General features: G+C 40.6%; 2 protein-coding genes across 2 annotated transcripts in view; one reads left to right on the forward strand and one right to left on the reverse strand.

Moving 5' to 3' along the window:
• Positions 1-808: 808 nt before the first annotated feature.
• LOC139374985 (pre-mRNA-splicing regulator WTAP-like) lies at positions 809-8,428 on the reverse strand. Its single transcript, XM_071116291.1, has 8 exons — positions 8,260-8,428; positions 7,613-7,656; positions 7,430-7,485; positions 7,275-7,333; positions 7,036-7,163; positions 6,620-6,798; positions 5,394-5,548; positions 809-1,803 (listed from the first exon to the last, which is right to left on the reverse strand). Exons 2-8 carry the CDS (start codon positions 7,637-7,639, stop codon positions 1,229-1,231), a joined length of 1,179 nt encoding a protein of 392 aa, XP_070972392.1. The 5' UTR covers positions 7,640-7,656; positions 8,260-8,428; the 3' UTR covers positions 809-1,228.
• Positions 8,429-17,441: 9,013 nt separating this feature from the next.
• LOC139374189 (otoferlin-like) overlaps positions 17,442-19,382 on the forward strand; it is a 37,469-nt gene continuing 35,528 nt past the window's right edge. The window contains exons 1-5 of the mRNA XM_071115205.1: positions 17,442-17,514; positions 18,080-18,212; positions 18,447-18,501; positions 18,601-18,732; positions 18,946-19,008. Of these exons, the coding sequence (XP_070971306.1) occupies positions 17,466-17,514; positions 18,080-18,212; positions 18,447-18,501; positions 18,601-18,732; positions 18,946-19,008 (432 nt within the window). The 5' untranslated portion in view covers positions 17,442-17,465. The remainder of the gene's footprint in view (positions 17,515-18,079; positions 18,213-18,446; positions 18,502-18,600; positions 18,733-18,945; positions 19,009-19,382) is intronic.

The raw sequence follows: 19,382 nt of genomic DNA on the forward strand, positions 1-19,382 counted from the left end.
GTCAAAAGTAGTGCACTACATAGGGAGCCATTTTGGACTGAACCAGAGCCAGCTAAATGGATAAGAAATATTCAGTGCAGAAGAAATAGGGGAAGGAGGGAGGGAGGCAAAGTCAGTCACTGGCAGGCAAATTAATCCATCTGGCCTTGTTCTGTGAATGGTTGCCGCGACAACAGTGGTACAGTGGTCTGTATCCCAAATGGCATCCTGTTCCCTATAATAGTGCACTGTAGGGCTTTGGTAAAAAAGTAGTGCTCTACACAGGGAATAGGGCGCCATTTGAGACATGGACATTAACTCGCCCTGTTGCACTCCACTGTTCTCATTATGAATCTGAGGCAAGGGATGGAAGGATATTTATACCTTGCAATCCCACAATGCTTCACTCAAGCATGGGTGAGTCAGCATCATCATCAACCACTAGATGGAAGTCTTTCCCAGTTGGCTGGAGGTGGGCAAGCCTCGACCCTTAATCAAACCATTCTAGAGAAGAATATAGTGAGTGTAATGACTGGCAGCGAGGGACTAGAGATGGCCTGAGTTTACATTTGAGCCTCTAGGAGAGTAGCTTAGCTTTAAGCCTCCTTCCATCTAGGGGGATTTCTCAATACTCTGCATTGTTTTCCTTTCTTAGTCTCTGATGAAGGGACTGGATAAGATCTCTTCTCATGTCCTGCATGATCAGTCATGGAGGAAAGGACATAGGGAAAGGAATCAAACTATTGAATTATCAATTTATCTTAGTCCATCTGGACACTTCACCTAATGACAATCTGCAACTGATTATTCATACAAAGTGAGATGCTCATTACATTAAAAACAATCTTTATTGTACTTCAGTCTGGAACGAACATCTACAAATTCAGGATGTCATATTTTTGTAAACATTAGTTTTTCACAATAAACGGGAAATCATAATCAAGTTAAAAACGAAAGTATTCAGCACATTACAACTTGTTACACTTAAAACAAGTACAAGTCTGACTTCGCCTTGTTATCATAACACATCACACGTGCACAAACAGACGATGTACTAATAAAAAAAATCTGGATGAATGTCTATCACATTCAACAAGTACTGGTGAACCTTCTCTCTAGATGGGGCATACATAACATTTCATCAGTAACCTACACCAGTATTCTGAGGCATGATTTCTATCCATTGAGAGTTTAATCCACGAATAGCCTTACTCTGTGTCCGGGAAACCAGCCATTAATATCTGAGACCCTACCCTGTAACATTCAACCCATTCTGGGTAGAGCATGAGCCCACAGTCCTGTCGCCTTTGCTAGAACTAGTCCGTGCCACTATCCTGTCCTCCTGAGGGTCCTGGTTTGAGTTTGTCTCTATAAAGTGTTGTGTGACGGAGGTATCACTACCTGTGGGGGAGTCTACAGTCTCATAGCCCTCGCTAAGCTGGTTCGTTATGGTCCTAAAGTGGCTACAGAGCTTGGAGTCTGTGCCTGTGGTGGAGGGAGATGGAGACGGTAGGGACTCCTGATCCTGCTCCGTATTGATGCCTGTCTCTGCCTCTGTGAAAGGGGAGGGGCCGGGAGCTGTTTCTGTCCTATCAAAGGGGCTGGTGTTGCCTGGTCCGTTGGCCTTGACCAATCCTGCCTCGCAGTCTTTGCTAAAGCCAGCCTCTGACTCTGGGTGGTGGTCCAGGGGGGCCGACCCAGGAACAGAACTCTCTCTCAGGGTTAGCTGCTGGCGGGTCTCCCGGAGCTGCTGCTGGAGGACCAGGATGGTGCTCTGCATGCCCTCCACCTCTTCATCCAGCTGGATGATGAAGTCGTTCAACTCTGTGTGGAGACCAGAGAGACAGACTACAGCAGTGCACACATACCCAATTACCCATATAAAAAAATGTATGCATTCACTGACAGCAGACTCTTTTATCCAAAGTGATGTACAAAGTGGCTCAATTATATTAGCATGGAAGAATGACAGTAAATTATATTAGCATGGAAGAATGACAGTAAATTACATTAGCATGGAAGACTGACAGCGCCACAACATATCAAGGCAGCTGTATAATGTATTGAATAACATATTAATCAAATATGTACCACCAGGGCTCTAAAGTGCAACCTGGACTTATATTTTGGGAAAACCAGTGCGACTAAATGTAAATCCTATTTTTTAAAATTCAATGCGTAACAATAATTTGCCGCAACACTCTTCTCTACACTGTTCAAACAAGACAGGCTGCCTCCCACGGCTGCTTGCTCCCAGTTCCCAGGCCACACACACACACCAAGCCCCACCCTCTGCCTCGAAAGCAGGCAGCACACAGTTCCTCGGTGCTGTTTGTTTTCTCAGCATGTTGTCAATTCATGCACTCAACATATTCTTCCAAAACAAGAATAATGCTGCTTTTCACATTGCTTCTAAATAGGAATCATCAGGTTCTTTATTTTATTATTATTTTGTGAGTTAGTTAATTATTTTTTATTTGCGAGTTAGTATAAAGATGCTGGCATGTGCCGAAAACGATGGTAATCTAACTGTTGACTGCAAAGTAGGCCTACCTGGCAGAACGAAATCATGATGATATGGATCAATCACAGGGCATTTGTTTTGCAAACTCTGCCATCACATATGGCCTTGTATAGTACAAAAACACTGCTAGCCAAACAATGGTCTCTTGCTAGGCACACAATTGAATTAACGGACAACTACACCCTGCAAATGTTTTTATTTTCACTTCATTGTCACCAGACCTCAAAAGTGGTCTCCTGATATGGTTTAAGCATTGTTGTGGAGTTAGAAAAACTACAAAACAAAATAGGTTCTATTAACAAGGGCTTTTGTGAGTGAAAACTCAAACCTGGAAAAATACATCCAGGAGAACGGAATTTACCAAAAGATGTGTAAAAAGAGGTGTAAAATCGTTAACAAAAACACCCTTTGAGATTGTGCAAAGATTTTTTTTCCCCTTACAAACAATTAATGTAAATATGATAGTCAAGTTCAAATGTAATTATTTGTGGATTGAGGGTAGGTTGTAGGCTACTTGCTCAGCCAACAAATTAAAGATAAAATGTAAATGATACATGCATTATCTGCTTTCCCAGACCAGTACTCTTTTCATTGCAGGTGTGCCACTTGCAAATGAACCTGAATGCCAAGCCCTGCAGGGGCATGCTAATTTAAAAGATGGCTAGTCATTATTAGCCTGGTTCTGGATGGAATGCAGGTCAATATCGCGCGCAGTGGTGAAGAATTGGTGCAACCCAATCATGTGCTGATGCAATCAACTGATAAAAAGTGTGTATAAAAAGTTAGAGCCCTGTGATAATTTCTAACTGGCTAACTAAATGCCATTTAGCTAAATGCACTAGCTAGGGCAAAGAAAACATTAACTCTAATGCAGGCTGCTACCAGTGGTGGTATAGATCAGCTTGTTGTTTGTTCAATGGCATGTTCTGAATCAGATAGGCTACTCTAAATGCAACATCTACTCAAATGTGATCCCCTGGGAAACACTGACAAACAATTTGGTTCCTACACCGTCTTAACCTGTTTGGGCTAGGGGACAGCATTTTCACTTTTGGATGAAAAGCGTGCCCAGAGTAAACTGCCTCCTACTCAGTCCCAGATGCTAATATATGCATATTATTAGTAGTATTGGATAGAAAACACTCTGCAGTTTCTAAAACCGTTTGAATGATGTCTGTGAGTATAACAGAACTCATATGACAGGCAAAAACCAGAGAAAAAAATCCAACCAGGAAGTGGGAAATCTGAGGTTGGCCGTTTTTCAACTCAGTGGGATATTGGTTATGTTGCACTTCCTAAGGCTTCCACTAGATGTCAGCCGTCTTTAGAACATTGTTTGATGCTTCTACTGTGAAGGGGGCTGAATGAGAGGGGAATGAGTCAGAGGTCTGCCAGCAGCCACGAGCTCGTGACGCACGGTCATGAGAAAGTTACCTCTCGTTCCATTGCTTTTCTACAGACAATGGAATTCTCAGGTTGGGACATTATTGAAGATTTATGATAGAAACATCCTAAAGATTGATTCTATACATCGTTTGATATGTTTCTACGACCAGTAATATAACTTTTTGGAATTTTCGTCCGACCTTTCCGCTGGACTTGCACGCGCGTTCTGATTTGCTTACCAAACGCCCTAACAAAAGGAGATAATTGGACATAAATGATGAACTTTGTCGAACAAATCAAACATTTATTGTGGAACTGGGATTCCTGGGAGTGCATTCTGATGAAGATCATCAAAGGTAAGTGAATATTTATAATGCTATTTCTGACTAATGTTGACTCCAACATGGTGGATATCTGTTTGGCTTGATTTGTCGTCTGAGCTCCGTACTAAGATTATGCTTTTTCCGTAAAGTTTTTTTGAAATCTGACACAGCGGTTGCATTAAGGAGAAGTTTATCTAAAGTTCCATGTATAATAGTTGTATCTATTATCAATGTTTATTATGAGTATTTCTGTGAATTGATGTGGCTCTCTGCAAAATCACCGCATGTTTTGGAACTACTGAACATAACACGCCAATGTAAAATGAGATTTTTGGATATAAATATTCACTTTATCGAACAAAACATACATGTATTGTGTAACATCAAAGTCCTATGAGTGTCATCTGATGAAGATCATCAAAGGTTAGTGACGAATTTTATCTATATTTCTGCTTTTGTGACAACTCTTTGGCTGGAAAAATGGCTGTGTATTTCTGTGACTTGGTGGTGACCTAACATAATAGTTTGTGGTGCTTTCGCTGTAAAGCCTTTTTGAAATCAGACACGGTGGCTGGATCAACGAGAATTGTATCTTTAAAATGGTGCCTAATACTTGTATGTTTGAGAAATTTGATTTCTGAGATTTCTGTTGATTGAATTTGGCACCCTGCAATTTCATTGGCTGTTGGCGAGGGGTTCCGCTAGCGGAACGGGGTTCCGTTCCCAGACAGGTTTTAACTCCTATCTGGCTTTTAATTGTTTTTATTTGTTGTAATGCCAAACACCAACCACAGAATTAGAATAGATCATTCTATTTCTATGATTCCAACAGTTCACCCAGATGTTTTGCTCTATATCGCAAGCCAAAACACAACATTTGGTTGAAAATCATTTTTTTTGGCGCAGCCCTACTAACAACCTGGTAACTTTACCAGTATTTGCAAACAGTTGGTGGAACAGAAAGAAAGGAAAAGTGCTTTAAAAGTAAGGATTCATAAAGGCTATATCTCAATCGACTAAAACTGATTTTTCTCTTGCTCCTAAAATTTGCTGTGGTGGTGCTCCTAACTTTTCAAAGATAGGAGCACCAGTGCTACCAATGATTTATTTTAATTTAGAGCCCTGTGTACCACACAGAAATAGTGAAATAGCTAAGGATATAGAGAGACTACAGTACTCACCATCCTGGCTGCTCTTGAGCTCCTCGCTGTACTTCTTCTGCAGGGCCAGCTCTGCCTCCAGCTGGGCAATACGACCCTGAGAGATCTGTCTGCCCAGCTCCTGGTTCTCTTGGATCAACATCCTGCACTTAGCCATCAACTTCTTTCCGGTCTGGCTGCAGAGGAAACAGGGGTTAACGTCAACATGATGGACTATACATACAACTAACTATACATGACAACAAAAGACAGTCCAAGCAGCCCTAATGCTAAGTCCCTCAAATATATCATTGTGGGTTATTTAAGATTCCAACTCATACAGCAAACATGTACCATCTGCATTAGCGTGATGGCAACCAAGATTCAAGGCAATTTGATCCTATATCATATAATACAATATACATATTGCCCATTTGACTTACCAAATGCTTACACTGCTGCATGAACTAGTTAATTGCCCCAAAAAAGTTCAACATTTCAGTGAAATCATTTAAAACACATACATCTGAACTAGACCTTGGTAACACAGGCCTGCTTTTAACAGTGCTGTCAAAACATTGCACAATTCAACTGAACAGAAAAAGTTTGGATTATTGAGCGATTAATAAAATGAAACAGTCATACCTGGGTATCGTTCATATTACTGAAAAAGGTGTTCAAGATGACTCCTTGAAGCAAGCCCAGGATCACTATAACAAATGTCTTTAGTGTTTAACAGTCTCTGGACTGGGCCTTGTGCAAGTTCCTCCATTTTCAACTCTTTAATTTAAATCAATATCAATACTCTATGTGGAATGGGGTAACGTTAGTTTAAGTTAACATTTATTGGAGAAAGCATGTACTAAGTAAGGAGACAAGTTGTGTGATCTAGGCCTAAGCCATTCAAACTGAAATGTTCAGATCAAACCAAACAAAGTATAGCAATGTTCCTAGCGGGAGAGGGTTTGGAGGTTGAGTGTCAGTGACCATCTCTTCTGAGCAGTCCCGATTCCTTCAAGCCCCTTAACAGGGTCACTCAGAGCTGAAACCAGTTCACCTGACAAAGAGTTTATGACATATGCAGGAGGAGTAGTGGGGCTGATCTGATCTGTCTCTCTTTCCTTTTTAAAAAGTCACAGTCATGTTTGAGCGTATTGCATTTTCCTGCCTTCCTTTCCCTCCATTTTGCATTCTTGCAGAAGAGAGTCAGTTGTCTGGCTGGCACAGTCTTTGGCTGGAGGATCGAGGGTTATTTTGGTTTGGTTTACCTATCAGGTGTAAATTTCCAGGCACTTAGTTCATTTTGGGCTTGCTCCAATTTGTCTTTGTTCTCTTCCAGTTCGCTCTTCATCTTAAAGAAAAACAAGTAGACCGCAGGGTCCACCATGGTAGATCTCAGCTGGGCCACATTGGGTTGCTGGGCTTGCTTCAGGTACTGGATCTGGGTCTGAAAAGAGGTGAAAATAATACATTTGTCAACCATGTGTAACCAGAGCACTCAGGTCCCAAAAAAGATCAACAGTAGGTACAGTAAATCAAGTTTCCCCATTACAATATGTCCCTGACATACGTTACTTACCAACTGTTGTGTCTTGATTTGTGACAATTTTCACATTTTCACACAGGGTTTGGAAAACTCAAACCAATGGACTTCAGACACAGAACACCACATGACCATACTCACTGTGCATTCTTGCATCTCCTGCTCCTTTGTGGCCAACCTCATAACAAGGATGTTCTCTCTCCTGGCAGCCTCTTGTTGCTGCTGCTTCAGTTTCTCCTCAGACTCCCTCAGGCCCATCACATCATTTGCTGCGGAGTCAAAACAGGATACATTTCAGTTGCTTTTGCAGACCTTTGAAGAGACTATTTGTTCAATGGGCATTAATGCATGTTAACATTTAAGAGTCCAGCGTTACTTACAATTCAATTCAGAGTATTTTGTCTCAAGTATCTGCACATAAGCATCCTCCTGCTTCCACCTGAAAGAATATTAAACTATTCATAAAAGGTGCATATGAAGAAAAGTTACCTTGCAGACTTGCACACTAGCAAAGATAGCTAATTTATAGCAATACCTTTCACAGAGCTCCTCTCTGGTCAAAGTCTTCAGATCACCTTCACTGAGGCGAACCTTGATAGGAAAATGGGATAATAGATCAGTATTAATACTGAGACTTTTGACTCTGGTCTTCACTTGAGGCAAAAGCCAGCTTGAGAAAGATTAATGTAGCCTGGGCAACGTTACTTCTTGAACTCACCTTTTTAGGTAAAGGTTCCTCGGTCATTCTGGCCTTGGGGATACCTTGAAATTATATATAAATCAGAGCTTGATCATTATATAGTTTAGTTAGCTAGCGTTATTTATAATTAAGTGTTGTAGCACTAGCAGCTTCTAGCTAGCGACCTAGTTAGCTCTCTAAAATGTTGCTAGCTGGCCTAACGTTAGCTAGCTGGCTGGTTAGGTAAACGTAACGTCCGCTAGCCCACATAATAGCTAGTAGTTAGCAGATATTTATTAAATATAGGGAAATATTGTATAATATAGCTAGTTAACTACATACTAGTGTTGGTAAACGAGCTCATTTCACTTCAATATTGCTAGGTCGGTAGCTTCTAGCTCTGGTCTATGCGCATGCGTCTGATCTGCACTACGACGCATGCACATGGACCAGAGCTAATTTTGCTGTAAACAAAGTAGTTAATGTTTCGGATAAATTGCAGCTTTACTTTGGCGAGTAACGAGAGTATATTGAAGACAGTCATTTATCAAAAACGGATTATATGCAGCGTGTTGAAGAAAGCTCAAGCCGCACGTAACGCCCTGGAACAGAGCTAGGTAGCTTCTTGCTAACTAGCTGGTTGAGCAAGCTCAGCTACTGTACCTAATATCTGGTAATACACTCACCTGTAAGCTTGAAAGGTGAACTTGGTCAGTTAGGCAAATTATGCATTAACAGTTTAGTTGTCTATCTTGGTATATTTTTTAGAGACTTAGGTTTCTGGCTCCATGTTGTCGCCGCAAAGTGATGAAAGACAGGAAAGGAAACGCACGTGCACGAGGAGTGAAAGCGTCACAACAACTTGTGGGATTGTGCGCGTGTCCGAGGCTAGGGACGTCTTCTTTTTCATTTTCATTTTCGAGGAGGTTTAACGGTAGTTGACATCTAATAAATGTTGCATTACCGCCACCTATTAGACTGGAGTAGAACTCCCGTATACTTTGCTCTTAGGGCTAGGCCCCCTTTTTCTCCATTTCTGCCTGAATGACGTGCCCAAAGTAAACTGCCTGTTGCTCATGCCCTGAAGCCAGGATATGCATATAATTGGTGCCATTGGAAAGAAAACACTTAGCATTTTGTAGAAATGTTCAAATCATTTGGGAGAATATAACACAATAGATATGGTAGGAGAAAATCCAAAGAAAAACCAACCAGATGTTATTTTTTGAGAGAGACCACCCTCTTAGAAAGGCAAGTAAAATGTCATATTGATAATTAGCTCCCTGGATTCCTATGGCTTCCACCGGGTGTCAGCAGTCTATGTTCAAGGTTTCAGACTTGTAACTTCAAAAACAAATGAGAAATATCAGTTTTAGGACAGGGACAGTCTTGGAAATGTGTGTTTGCGCGCCACGAAGACAGGACGCACCTGCTAAAATCGGTTTCCTATTGAACATACTTCTTTCCGTAAGAAATATTATAATTTGATTACATTTTAGGGTATCTGAGGAGTAGATAGAAACTTATTTTGACTTGTTGAAACAAAGTTTAGGGGTAGATTTTCGGATTCCTTTCTCTGCATGTTGAATGAGTGGATTACTCAAATCGATGGCGCCAATTAAACATACTTTTTTGGATATAAAGAAGGATTTTATCTAACAAAATGACACTACATGTTATATGACCCTTTGGATGACAAACCAGAGGAGGATTTTCAAAAAGTAAGTGAATATTTAATTGTTATTTGTGAATGTATGAAACCTGTGCCGGTGGAAAAATATTTTGATGTGGGGCACTGTCCTCAAACAATCGCATGGCATGTTTTCACTGTAATAGCTACTGTAAATCGTTTAGTTAGATTATCAATAATTTAAGCTTTCTGCCGATATAAGACTCTTATTTGTACCTAAATGTTTAATATCCAACATTTTTATGATTATTTATTTGAATTGCGTGCCCTCCAGTTTCACCGGAAGTTGTCCCCCTAGCAGGACGACTAGCCCAAGCAGGTTTTAATAAATAAAAACAAGGAAATAAATGAACAAATACCCTACTATCTACACTCATTAAAAACCCACCACACTACTCCACTATTTAAATCTATCTACCTCAGGCCAACAGCCTGAAAGGACGAGACACCACCACTCAACACACCCTGTAACTCTTCTGACGTCAAGTCTCGAACACCCAAATACTTCTCTACAGCTGCCAGCACAACCTACATTTTTTGCAACTTACGTTAAATCCCTGCAGTACAGTTGATAACCATTGCTATAAACACTAAAAATCCAATCTTACTGAAGCATATATCACTTGTTGCCCTATCCCTCTGTACTGGCACAGCTCTACTAGTCACACCACTCCTCTCAGGATCCCTCCCCCTTGACCCATCTTCCTCTACTTTCTTCACTGCCTCAGCATACGATAACTTCTGCACTACTCTAACCCTGTAAATCTCAACCTGCCTCTCTCCCACTGGACATTTCTGATCCCCAGCACCATGGGCACACCTACAATTAACACATTTCCCCAATGCTACACATTCCTTTGTATCATGCCATTCTGCACACGTCTCACATCTAGGAACCTCCCTCCTACACACTGCTGCCACATGCCCATAAGCTTGACACCTGTAACAACTTAATGTATTCGGCACAAAAGCTCATACGGGATAATTTAGGATCACTTTGTCGGGAAATGACTTAACATCAAAACTCAAAAGAACAGACAAAGACTCTTCTGTTTCACCACTCACGCCACCCTGTCTGCATCTCACCAAATGACGACTATCACAAACACCGGGAATCTTCCCCTTCAGTTGGTCAACTTTCACATTTACCGCTACCCCAGTAGTCACTCCTTTCAATGGCAACCTTTTCTTGAAAGCAAAATAATTCACACCTCTTGTCCCTATTCGTTTGAAGCGGAGCGCCTGCTCCCTCTGACCAGCGGAAACACAAACAATTATCACATCACAACTTCTGGTTACCTTCACCGATTCCACAGCACCCAATTCTGTTTCCACCCACCCTGAATCCACACTTTTTCCAAAATTGTCACTTCTACCGTCACAGACTCATCTTTATCCTGACCCTCTGTGCAAGCCTCAGGCTCCGAGAACTTCATCACACCAACCACCTCCGATAATTCGCCCTCACTCACTTCCATTTCTCCTCCTGTCTTCGATTCGCTGTACAGCTCACTCTGCTTACAATTTCTACCATTCTTCTTTAACAAACCATCTCCCCTTTTCCCGCCATTCTTAACTCATTCAAGCTCACCCTCTTCCTCCCTCTCTCTATTCGACCTCCTCTGACTGTCTTTTTCCCTTAATTCCTCCTCTGTATTGAAAGTATACGTCTCCTTATTGTACTTTCCCTAACATACATCTCATTCAAGCGACGCCATTCCCCTTGCTACATGGTGAAACCCCCCCTACCATCTATGGCAAAACTAGCCAACTCACTTCTAGCGCTATGTTCTGCCCTTCCTTCGTTGTTATTGGTCAGACCGTTCAGACTCGGCCAGGGACATCTGCTGCTGTGGTACAGTAAATTCTGTGGTGACTGTGCTAGCGATAATGTAACAGTATAATGTGCATTTAATGTAGGCTGTAGTTCAACAGTCGAGTACAGATGACATCACTTTACTCATTATCATATTCACAGTGTGATGACTGGTGAGACTCTTCGGAAGCTAGCGTGTGGTCCATATCAGGCCTAGTAATACCACAGATAAAAGTTACCAGTACCTTTGTTAATACCAATACACCGGTAATTGTTTCGCAGCTCGAGAGGCAAAATGTAGAATCGATTTGTATTAATTTCCCTCAAAGTTGTTAAAGGAACATCATGTTCCCTCATGTTACCAGTGTATTGGTATTAGCAAAGGTACTGGTAACTTTTATCTGTGGTATTACTAGGCCTGATATGGACCACACGCTAGCTTCCGAAGAGTCTCACCAGTCATCACACTGTGAATATGATAATGAGTAAAGTCATGTCACCCTTACTAACACCAGGTATTAACATGAAAACATAAAGTCCTATGACAATAGACCTTGTCTCTCTCTATCCCTCTCCAAGCCAGGTAGAAAACATGCACTCCTATTGACAATGCTTCTGCCTCTCTCTCTCTGCCTTTAATACGCCAGGTTAAAATCCCCAGGAGACTGTCAGAACGACAGGATGACACATTACACCCCAGTCATCAGATGGCATACCTACAAAGCCACTGGAGCACAAACATATCGCCAGCCATCACCCGTCTGTCTCACAGACATGAAAGGGCTTTGGACAGCGTGGGCTAACATGGATAAGATTGCATGGTTGGTATCAAGTCATTCTGTAGTCACCCTAGACAGCATTGCGAAAGGTGTCGTTTGTGAGGGCTCAGTTGCAACCTCATGCATATTCATTGATGTAACGTAACCGTAAATACTACTCGTCCCTGCTCTAACACAGTAATACACATAGTGATATGATATGAAAATACAATGTCATTTTGAGCCAATTACGGTATTTGAAATGAAAGCTTTGACATGCCGTATAACTATATCTATATTTCTATTTCATTAAATTAACCACTGACCAAAGTACAGACCAATGTATTTAAACCATTAAATCCACCCTGTCTATGTCTGTGTTCATATAGACTCTGTGGTGGATAACGTTTATTCACACAGTGATGGAAATCATTTCATTCACATTCTTCAGAGAAGTGCAAGAAAGACGAGCATGAAGAGGACAAAACCCCACGTCAGAGGAGCTGGCTGGCATCATGAGCCTTCAGTGTCAACTCCTGCAGACCAGAATGTCTCCTGGTGTCCTCCTTAACCACACATTAGAGAATAAGTTACAGGTAGGTCAGTAATCTGCTTGGGTGGTCACGCTGTTACTGGCCATGCAGGAGAGAGAGGGCCCGTCCCAAATGGCATCCCATAGTGCACTATATAGAGAATAAGGTGCCAATTGGGACGCAATAAGAGACTACATTTCAAATCTTCTCGGCCCTCAGTCCGAGGCCTGGTACTAAATCATGTAATTAAAGGCCCAGTCTCTCAACGAGGACTTGCGTGTTGATGTTAACGTGGGTATCACACAGTCACACACCATCTGTTTGTTATTGTTCTCCATTAGAATCCTCTGAAGAGCTTGGCAGAATTAGTTTCTCTTTCAAAGAGCTAGACGGAATGTGCGCACAGTCTGGTCTGCACACACTAAGCTTAGGTAAAGCAACTGGATAGAAAAGGCTATGGTAAAAGTATTTTAATGATACCCACCTAATAATAACGTAGTGTGAGCAACATAAGACAGTGTTGTACTACTGTTTATACAGTAACACTCAATATTATACAACAAATCTTTGGTACTGTAGCTTTCAGTTGAAAGGGAGACCAGTTCCAAATCGTTATGACTCGCATTACACATGTATTGTAGATGCATTCTTTGTATGCAAACCTGAATCCATGTATTTTCTCTTGATGTAGGCGATACCTTCACATAATGAGGATGACACATGCAACACTGGCTGGAACCAAAGCCTAAATAATTGACAGACTTGTTTCATTGGATACAGGCAACGTTAGACGTTAGACTCATGGCTTACAGAGTGCATGTGTTATTGATGAGCTGGTGAGATGTACTTTAGTTTTCAGTGGAACTTGTATTGAACACTAGCTGCTAAAGTGTGTTTTAACTGAGTAATACAACCGTAATCAATGCTTTTTGCTCAATGCCTATTTGATTTATTGTGGAAGAAGAGCTCGGTCATTTACATAACAAGTCCTTGTTAGATCATGTGGTACGATGTAGGTAGTTTTCCCACCACATTCCTCCTTGGAAATGTGTGATAGATCACTTGAAACATGTAGTCAGAAACCTTGAAAGTTAAAAGCAATGTTTAAACTCAGATAAACGCAATAACAGAAGATGTCTACCAAGAAATGTACACTGAGCTGGGCTCCCCACCAGAGCAGCACCCCATGAATGATTAAGGTAGATCCTTCTTCTTCCTGCAACATTGAGAAGCTCTGACTTTTTGTTTGTTAGAACGAAAATCGATTGAAATGTATTGATTAGCTTCCTGTTGTCCCGTACATACGCACACACATGGCCTCACACATATTAGCGCATGTCTTTGTTTGCCTACAAAGAAATAGCCTAATTCTGTTCATACCTTTTCGGCCAACCCACATTTAGTCACAATTCCCAAAGCTACTTTTAGTTCCTTTTCCAATGTCAATTGAATTGAGAAGTCTGAGTCAGACACATGGCATTACCATAATTTCTTACATTACTAGACACCTTGGATTCCTTGAATGTGCTGTATGTGTTTGCATATCTGAACTTTAATGTCTTCTAAAAAAGTTGCAGTAACTTGGTAGAACAAGTCTGGTTGGCTTGTCTGGCTTGGCACACTCCGTTTGCGATGAGGTCTCTCTCTCTCACCAACCTATTTAGTTGTAGTTACCTGTCTGTCTCGGGTTCAACATTCATACACTATTCATTGACATATCACATCACTCCAGCCCAACTCCTGCCCTGGACAAACCATGTTCTTTTTAGCTCAACTTCACTTTTGTGACATTTCTGTTTCTGCAGTGTAAATATTTATAATGGCTATATAGGATAACTATTTTGTTGCCCTCAGAGTTTGGTTTGTTTCTTTCACCAGGAACCGTTGGGAGTTGGTTTGAAGAACAGGAGACTGTGCCCTTTTCTTGTATGGTATGTATGAACATCATTATATACATTTTCCGATAGAATTCATGGATAGCAATGCTGTTGTGTATAACATAGTCACAGCTTAATTTAAAGCATCAGCTTACCCCCCCCCCCCCACACACACACACACACACTTATTTTTGCAGGCCCCCTCTTGACAGTGGAGAGGGGGAAAAAATTGCGTTAATTTCCTGCAATTCTACACATTTTGACATGAGGCGTAGAGAATATAGTTTAGCAGCTTTTAAACAAGTATGCTGCAATTCTACACATTTTGACATGGGGCGTAGAGAACATAGCAGGGCCGTTTTTAAACAAGTATGCTATAATTCTACACATTTTGATATGGGGTGTAGAGAACATAGTTTAGCAGCTTTTAAACAAGTATGCTGCAATTCTACACATTTTGACATGTGACGTAGAGAACATAGCAGGGCCGTTTTTAAACAAGTATGCTATAATTCTACACATTTTGATATGGGGTGTAGAGAACATAGTTTAGCAACTTTAGAACACATTTCATGTCATTCTACTCATTTTGCTGAATTAAATCAAAGTTTATTGGTGGCGTACACAGATTTGCAGATGCTATTGCAGGTGCAGTGAAACGCTTGTGTTTCTAGCTCCAACAGTGCAGTAATACCTAGCAATACACCCCCCCCCCCCCCCCCCCCCCCCGCAAAATTAAGCAATAATCACAAAATATCACGAGCCATGGGGTGAAAATAAATGTTTGCCGTTTTTAATGTGATATCTGAGTGAGTGTGTCTAAAAAAATATATTAATGGGGGCCCCCTGTTCAGTAACTTGACCATGATTACTACAAGTTAGTTGACTTGCTAAACTAATTTACCAATCTAAAATGTTTTAGCTGACATGGGCTAACTGAGTGACTGTCAGTGAGTGACATAACAAGAGAAAAACTGCTGCAGCAGAACCAAAGTTCATAACCTTGTGTATTGTACTCTTCTAACTCTCAACAGTAAGTTGAGTTGATACATTTTTCTAGGGGTGGGGGAATTGATCCGCGGGCCTAAAAAAACGCGAACCGCCAGTTGACCATCCCTGTTCTGAATAAAGCAATTGACCATAGCCCTACTGAGACCATGCAATAAAGAATCCCTGAAACAAAATATGTAAATTGATGTAGATCACCAGAAAACAGGTCAACGCAAACTGAATAGAGATCTGTCATGAAATCAATCATGAAATAATTCCACCCAAATCCTACTGTATGTGTTTCTTTTGTAATACTTTTTTAGGTTACTTGCAGTTCGTTAAGTTTGCTATTATAGATCCTGAAAGCTACCCCAATATTATAACAAATATATTTTACAAAGAAAAGCCAGCTACAGTATACACCAGAGAGAAAAGCCCATTGCGAAGAGATCTGTTGGATTCATCATTTACCATTCAAATCTTACATTACAATATACATGCCTTTAAAGGTGTTTGATGTACAATAATAATTATTGTGAGTTTTATTTCCCACAAAGCATAGGAAATGTATCCCTGGTTTATTGATGTACAGTGCCTTCAGAAAGTATTCATGCCTCCTGACTTTTTACACATTCTGTTGTGTTACAGTCTGAATGTTAAATTGGCCTATACACAAAACAAGCAGACATTGAATATCCAATATCCATTTATGAAATTATTATTCTAAAGTATTTTTACTTAAGTTTAAAGGCTGTAATAGGAGAAAACTGAGTATGGATCAACAACATTGTAGATACTCCATAATACTAACCTAAACGACAGAGTGAAAAGAAATAAGCATGTACAGAATACAAATATTTCAAAACATGCATCCTGTTTGTAATAAGGCACTAAAGTACATATGCAAAAAATGTGGCAAAGCAAATGGGTGGCTCCATTATGTTATATAATAACACATATATATACAATAAACCAGGGATACATTTCCTATGCTTTGTGGGAAATAAAACTCACAATAATTATTATTGTACATTGGCAAGGACTAGGGATTTGTTTTGTATTTATTTTGTATCTTTATTTAACTAGGCAAGTCAGTTAAGAACAAATTCTTATTTTCATGATGGCCTAGGAACAGTGGGTTAACTGCCTGTTCAGGGGCAGAACGACAGATTTGTACCTTGTCAGCTCGGGGAACTGAACTTGCAATCTTCCGGTTACTAGTCCAACACTCTAACCATCAGGCTACCCTGCCGCCCCAGGCTACCCTGCCGTATAAAAAGAAACAGAATAGAGCTAAGCACAGGCAAAGTTCCAGAAGAAAACCTGGTTCAGTCTACCTTCCATCAGACACTGGGAGACAAATTCACCTTTCAGCAATAGCCTAAAACACAAGGACAAATATACACTTGAGTTCCTTACCAAGACGGCATTGAATGTTCCTGAGTCGCCTAGTTAGAGTTTTTACTTAAATCGGAAAATCTATGACAAGACTTGAAAATGGCTGTCCTAGCAATGATCATCAACAAACTTGACTGAGCTTGAAAAATACAATTGTTTCAAAAAAGTCCAGGTGTGCAAAACTCTTAGAGACCTACCCAGAAAGACCCACAGCTTTCATTGCTGCCAAAGGTGATTCTAACATGTTATTGATTGACACATGGGGTGTGAATACTTATGTAAATCAGCTATTTCTGTATTTCATTTTCAATACATTTGAAAACATTTCTAAAAACATGTTTTCACTTTTTCATTATGTGTGTGTGTAGCTGGGTGAGAGGTGAGGGGGGGGGACAAATTATTTAAACTCCTCATCAGAGCCAGAAGAGGGTGTGGTGGTAGAGTGGAAACTAGGCTACCCGCCTTAAGAAATACACTGGTTTAGTCTCAAACGGCACCCTATTCACCCATAGGGCTCTGGTCAAAAGTAGTGCACTATATAGGAAATTGGTTGCCATTTGTGATGCATCCACTGACTGTTATACTGTGCCATAAGAGGAGACTGATGTGTGACTGAAATGGCACCCTATTCCCTACATATTGCACTTGGGTCTTGGTCAAAAGTAGTGCACTATATAGGGATCCTAAAAGCTCAAATCAATCAAATCCACAGTGCAGTATTTGTTGATTTATTAATTAAAAAACGTGGTCTATGTCACAATCAAGGACCTCCCACAAAATTACCTGAATTCTATTTAGTTCACAGAGCTAGAAAAGGACTCTTTTGAATCATGAAGAAATCACGTAGCCATAAGTCAGACCACGGAAAAGGAGGAAGAGGTACAGTATACTACAACACACACACATACACACACACACACACACAAACACACATATATACACACACACACACAGACACACACATACACACACACACATATACACACACAGACACACACATACGCACACACACATACACACACACATACACATAAAAACACACATATACACACACATATACACACACATATACACACACACACACACACACACACACACACACACACACACACACACACACACACACACACCACCACCACCACCCACCCCAATTGTTTCTTGTAATAATAATGGAGCTACACCAAATGCTTTCATACAAGCTTTGGTCCTAATCACTCTCTGATACTCGCTGAAAAAAAGAAAAAAAAGGGAAAAGTATAGATGAAAATGTTTAACATATCCTATGATAAATTGTAAATAGTAACATTAAACTTAAATTCAAACAAAAATAAAAACAATACAAAAAGTGACAGAAACAACCTAAAAGGGTGGTTGTCAAGCTTAGCTATCGTCATCCTGTCAGGCTGTTCTGACAGGTGTGGCCTCCTTGACTGTGATTGTCCAGGCGATGAGGCAGCCATCTTGGAGACAGAGGACCTGGACTTCATGGGAGGGATGGGAGGGGGAGGGGGCCCTGACCCCGACACCATCTCCCTGGCCTCAGTCACAGCCGTCACCACTAATGTCTCCAACAAGAGGTAAGCACAGAGCACAGTTTTATGTTGCTTGTGGTTTGCCATTCATTTTACACATAACATACAATTCTATAGAGTTAGATAACATAGAAGCAAACTCTGAGTTTTGGATTGAAGACTAATGATTCAATTACATTGTTTACAATGTAGTATCTTGTAGTTTGCAGAATTCTGAAATGTAAGTCTGCATTGATTTAATCACACTGAAACATGTTTCTAACATGTCTATAACATTAGATCAAAACCAGACATTAAGATGGAACCTAGTGCCGGGAGACCAATGGATTTCCAAGTAAATTTAAATATATGTTCAATGAATCAAGGAATAATTAGCATCTAAAAAAATTGCTATAATAAAGAGTGTTTATACATGATAACCCTATTTTACCAGGTTAGTGTTACCGTCATAGAGGCCAGGCAGCTAGTAGGGCTGAACATGGATCCAGTGGTCTGTGTGGAGATCGGAGACGATAAGAAGTACACTCAGATGAAGGAGTCGACAAACTGCCCATACTACAATGAGGTAACCAATCTGCCCTGGAATGATGAGTTTGATGATAAGGAGGAGGAGGTTGATGAGGAGAATGATGATGATGATGATAACAAGGTCCAAAGCGTTGTAATTACATGTATGGTCATCAGTAAAGCTTCATGTATAATTTCAATAAAGTTACACATTTTAACAGAAAACTTCATGACACTGATACATTTATTTTACGTCACATTTCTCTTTTAGTATTTTGTCTTTGACTTCCACGTCCCACCTGATGTTATGTTTGACAAGATCCTGAAGTTGTCGGTGAGTAGCTTTACCACAATACAAACTAACAGTTCTGAAATAATTACCATCCCTATCTAAATGAACGGAGAGCAATGAGCAATGATTTGATTTGAATTGAATAAGAAAGTGGTCAGATGAAGCAGATGCTAAGCAACAGGACTGTTTTGTCAGCACACACTGGAATACGTTCCGGGATTCTTCCGATGTACATCAGTCACTGGCTTCATCAATAAGTGCATCGATGATGTCGTCCCCACAGTGACTGTACGTACATACCCCAACCAGAAGCCATGGATTACAGGCAACATCTGCACTGAGCTAAAGGGTAGAGCTAACGCTTTCAAGGAGTGAGACTCTTATGAGCTTATAAGAAATCCCGCTCTGCCCTCCGA

This window comes from Oncorhynchus clarkii, chromosome 19 (genome assembly GCF_045791955.1).
Source record: "Oncorhynchus clarkii lewisi isolate Uvic-CL-2024 chromosome 19, UVic_Ocla_1.0, whole genome shotgun sequence".
Taxonomy (NCBI): Eukaryota; Metazoa; Chordata; class Actinopteri; order Salmoniformes; family Salmonidae; genus Oncorhynchus; species Oncorhynchus clarkii.

Excerpts from the sequence above, each read along its gene's own strand:
- LOC139374985 (XM_071116291.1), bottom strand. The coding sequence starts at position 7,639 with ATGACCGAGGAACCTTTACCTAAAAAG. Across the intron at positions 7,334-7,429 it reads AGAGAGGAGCTCTGTGAAAG|GTGGAAGCAGGAGGATGCTT; the intron begins GTATTGCTATAA and ends ATATTCTTTCAG. Across the intron at positions 7,164-7,274 it reads AAAATACTCTGAATTGAATT|CAAATGATGTGATGGGCCTG; the intron begins GTAAGTAACGCT and ends TTGACTCCGCAG.